At 39.4% G+C, this 4,635-nt stretch overlaps 1 protein-coding gene across 1 annotated transcript in view; it reads left to right on the top strand.

Annotated features, from left to right (window-relative positions):
- The window catches only part of RFK (riboflavin kinase), a 7,999-nt gene extending 5,465 nt beyond the window's left edge, over positions 1-2,534 (top strand). The window contains exons 3-4 of the mRNA XM_017892752.1: positions 1,260-1,362; positions 2,380-2,534. Coding sequence (XP_017748241.1) covers positions 1,260-1,362; positions 2,380-2,510 — 234 coding nt within the window. The 3' untranslated portion in view covers positions 2,511-2,534. The remainder of the gene's footprint in view (positions 1-1,259; positions 1,363-2,379) is intronic.
- Positions 2,535-4,635: the final 2,101 nt, after the last annotated feature.

The following is a 4,635-nucleotide window of genomic DNA, read 5'->3' as shown; positions in this document are numbered from 1 at the left end:
GTTATCTTACCTTAAATAAGATCTTAGTAACACATCTAGATCCACTTCCTTTGTTGGAACTGTGTATTATATTACAAATTGCTTTCATTGTGTGTTGCTTTTTTTTTTTTAACTCAATGGTGTGTTGAAGAACAGAGTTTTGTTTTGTTTTGTTTTTTCAGATAGGGTCTTGCTCTGCCACCCAGGCTGCAGTGCAATGGTGCAGTCTCAGCCCACTGCAGCCTCAACTTTCTGGGCTGAAGTGATCCTCCCATGACAGCCTCCCGAGTAGCTAGGAAGGACCACAGGCATGTGCCACCATGCCTGGCTATTTTAAATTTTTTTTTGATAGAGATGAGGTTTCTACATGTTACCCAGACTGGTCTCAAACTTTTGGGCTCAAGCGATCCTCCTGCCTCAGCCTCCCAAAGTGCTGGGATTACAGGCGTGACCCACTGCGCCTGACTGGTCTTACATATCTTAGTTTCTTTTTTATTATTCAAATGTTTACTGAAAAGAAAGAATACACGTCAGATATATTGGTTCATGGCCCTAAAGCCATGGTGTACTTTATGTATCTTCTAACTCAAACCGCCCCTGCCCATTACACACGAGAAAACTGAGCCCCATGGAAGCTAGTTATACAGTTAACCAAGTGTGGGAACCCAGACTTTTGACTGTAAATCAGTGCTCTTAACCACAGTACTGCCCCGATGATTTAGCTGAACTAGCTTCTGAGGCACTTTCTACCTCATGCAGCATTTTGCTTTAATGTGCCCTGAACCCTTTTGCCACTTCACTCCCTGATCAGGAAGCTGCATGGCTTTCCTGCCCCATCAGTCCTCAACTCTGCCAAACTCTGAAGTTTCCGTACGTGTTGTGTGTCAGAGGTGTGCAAATCCTGACCTTACAACTAGTTGTTTAGTAGTACTGTCTTTTAATACTTTGCTCATTCCCTCTTTGGTGTCCTGGTTTCTTACCTTGATAAGATGTTTACTTCCTTGGCTACGTGTTTGTTTGTTTGTTTGTTTGTTTTTAAGTAACGGCAAATCATGCCAGACACTGCCACCTCACTCAGTTATGTTTATAAGATCGGGGCACAAACAGGAGTGCTGGGAAGATTTCGGAAAAAGTGCACTTAGATTTTAACTTAAATCTTTAAAAGTTTAAGGAGTGTTGATTGTTTCATTTAAATTAACTCACCATAAATAGGAAGATCTATTTCAGATTTCAGTACACTGTAGTCTGATAGCACTCTTTCTAACATGTCTTGACTACAGGAAACACATATCATGCATATCTTCAAAGAGGACTTCTATGGGGAAATCCTCAATGTCGCCATTGTTGGCTACCTGAGACCAGAAAAGAACTTTGATTCTTTAGGTAAGTTCTTATTTTGATCTTCTTAAATATTACTACTGCTACCGCAGGTACCTCTACCACTACTACCAGTAATAATGATGGCAGGACAGATAATATTTGAGCATTTAATATATGCCAGGCACCGTTTTAAGTGCTTTACATGAATTTATCTTCTTTCACCTGTGAGGGATTATTTTGCCTATTTCTCAGATGAGGAAATGGCACAGAGAGATTAAGTAACATTCTCAAAGTCACATAGTAAATAACGGAGTCTAGCTTCGAACCTAGCAGGCTGGCTGCTTCTCTCCAGCCGTATGAAGTTAATGAAATCTTTCAAAATGGGTGAAGTTTGAGATATAATAAATCAGAGAACATTTGAAACAAATGTTATCAGGTATGTATTAGTGCAGTGTGATGGTTTTAACTCTGTTATAAAGTTTCTTTTACAAGTGTAAATACCAACCAAAAAGAATAGTGAATGCTTCTTTCCTCCATTTGATATTTGCGGTGTACATTTAGGCCTGTGCCTTTCTCTTAAATTATAAGATTAGGGACATACCTTTTTTTTTTTTTGAGACAGAGTTTTGCTCTTTGTTGCCCAGGCTGGAGTGCAGTGGCGCCCCTTCTCACTGCAGCCTCCACCTCCCAGGTTCAAGTGATTCTCAGACTCCTGAGTAGCTGGAATTACAGGCGCCCACCGCCACGCCCTGCTAATTTTTGTATTTTCAGTAGAGACGGGTTTCACCATGTTGGCCAGGCTGGTCTTGAACACCTGACCACCTCAGGTGATCTGCCCGCCTCAGCCTCCCAAAGTACTAGGATTACAGGCGTGAGCCACTGTGTCTGGCCTAGGGACACATATTTTGTGTACCATTGACTTAGGCCTGGAAGGAGTGATGGAACAAACATTTATTGGGTATCTACCCTGTGCCAGAGATACTGCCAGCCTGTGAGTTTTTAGAAGAGGCTAAACACAGGAGTAGTAAAAAGTATGTTAACGGGTTTTCATCATTTTTACCTGGTATATTCTCTCTGCAGAGTCACTTATTTCAGCAATTCAAGGTGATATTGAAGAAGCTAAGAAACAACTAGATTTACCAGAACATTTGAAAGTCAAAGAAGACAATTTCTTCCAGGTTTCTAAAAGCAAAATAATGAATGGCCACTGATGAAAAATCATATTTATTCATTCACTGTTTTCTAGTGTTTCTGTGTTTATTACTGTCCAGCCTCATCTTGGTTATATACTAAAAAATCAAACACTTTGCTACAGTTGTGAATTAGTTTGAACAGTACAACGTAGTTACCGTATCATGCTTCAACTGTTAAATTAAGGCCATCATGTCATAGCACGAAAAAGATTCAGTTAAAAATCAAGATTTAAAGAATATATATTGATTAAAATGTACCACTAGAAAGGTATTACATGTGTATAAGTATAGGTAAAAAGGCAAGTCACTAGTTTGAGATGAAAATTAAAATTTTCATGGTAAAATACCAGCATGTATGTACTTGTATAGTGTGTACTTCTAAACAGAGAAGGCTTATAAAAGTAAATGCATTAAGGCCGAGTGCAGTGGCTCACACCTGTAATACGAGCACTTTGGGAGGCTGAGGTGGGAGGATTGCTTGAGCTCATGAGTTCAAGACCAGTCTGGGCAACATAGCGANTATTCAGAAAACATCTAAAGCTGTTGGAGAAGAGGGACTCATATAAATACAGTTGGATTGTGTTTGCTTTTATTTCTTTTAAAATATGTCAAAACAGTTTTAATTTTAGAAATCTTATACTTGAAAGAAGCCTCAATTGTCAGTGACTTTATGAAGTAAAGTTAAAAACAAACATGGGAAATGTGAAAATATTTGTGTGTGTTTTATCTGACTAGCTTGCTGCCAAATGCTCTCTTTAGGTGTGTGAAAGTTCTTTGATATGTTATTGTCCCTTTATATCTGGTTAAATAGCCATTGCTTTTGAGAATCGGATAGTGTGTTGTTTAGGGGTTGTGTCTATATTTTTCCAAAGCTTTTATATTATGTGTTATAAGAAGTTACAGTAGTACCATTTTGATTAGTCTGAATGTTTTCAGGCCTTGAAATAAATTTTGACTAAGTGATATTTTTTCTTTCCCTGTGTCAGCTTGAATCATTTATGTATTTCGAATTCATTGACTGATTGCTACTCTAAGTGTGTTAAGTTGCCTGAAGAGCAAGATATAGGTGGCAGCTGTAGTTCTACAACAAAGGGCCTTACCTTCAGGATCCCCTGTGTTTTATGTCTGCAACACAGTGACTGAGGTTTATTTGGAGAGCATTCACAGGGCATCACTACTAAAGCCCACTTCCTGAGAGTAAGGGTTCCCGTTACATTGTGGAGTTAGAAGAGCCAGAAGAGTATAGATAGGTCTGGGTTCCCTTGCATAACTCCTGCCCCAAAACAGTTCTGTAACCTTCTTGTCTTTTGCTACCAACCCCATAAGCAGCAACGTGGAACTCACATGCCTTTCTCTGTTGCATGCTGGTACTCTGAACACTCATCCCCAGAACTCCCATCTTCCTCAGCTATGGAGGCTTACAAGCCTGCAGTTTGACTGGGAGATGGAAGTGGAAGTCCGGTCTTCAGAGATGGAGCCAAGAAACAAAACTACTCTGCCAAAAAAGATGCCTTCATAAACAAAAGTTAGCAGAAACAAATTGTAGAATAAGCTCTACAGAGATGGCAGATCCAGGGTTATCAGATATAGAATTTGAAATGACTGTTTAATACGTATAATGAAATAAAAGAGTAACAAAAATGGTAAAATGGCAAGGTGTATAAAATCGGGCAGCTGGATGCTGTGGCATGCGCCTATAATCCTAGCTATTTGAGAGGCTGAAGCAGGAGGATTACTTGAGGCCAGAAATTGAAGGCTGTAGTGTGCTGTTATGGGCACTTGTGACTAGCCACGGCACTCCAGCCTGGGCAACATAGTAAGATCCTGTCTCTATTAAAATGTAAAGTAAAGTAAAAATTGGGCAGATAATTGAGAATTGTCCAAAATAGAATATATGGTTATAAAGAAAAGTTGAAATTAAAAATTCGATGGATAGGTTAAATATATATTAAACAAGAGAATTGGTGAACTATGAGACTTAAGTCTATGACTGTGCTATCAGCTCCAAATTCACCATTGATACTCTGATGTGGCTGTGACTCGACATTTCTTTGACAATTAGCTTCCTTTTAGGTCAGGTCATAAATGGAATTTGAACCCCAGCTTGTCATTTCTCAGGCAGCTCAGTAAGTCCCTGGACCTG

The sequence above is a fragment of the Rhinopithecus bieti genome, unplaced genomic scaffold (genome assembly GCF_001698545.2).
Source record: "Rhinopithecus bieti isolate Rb0 unplaced genomic scaffold, ASM169854v2 scaffold_19708, whole genome shotgun sequence".
In the NCBI taxonomy this organism is placed as follows: Eukaryota; Metazoa; Chordata; class Mammalia; order Primates; family Cercopithecidae; genus Rhinopithecus; species Rhinopithecus bieti.
This window is presented reverse-complemented; position numbering and strand designations above follow the sequence as displayed.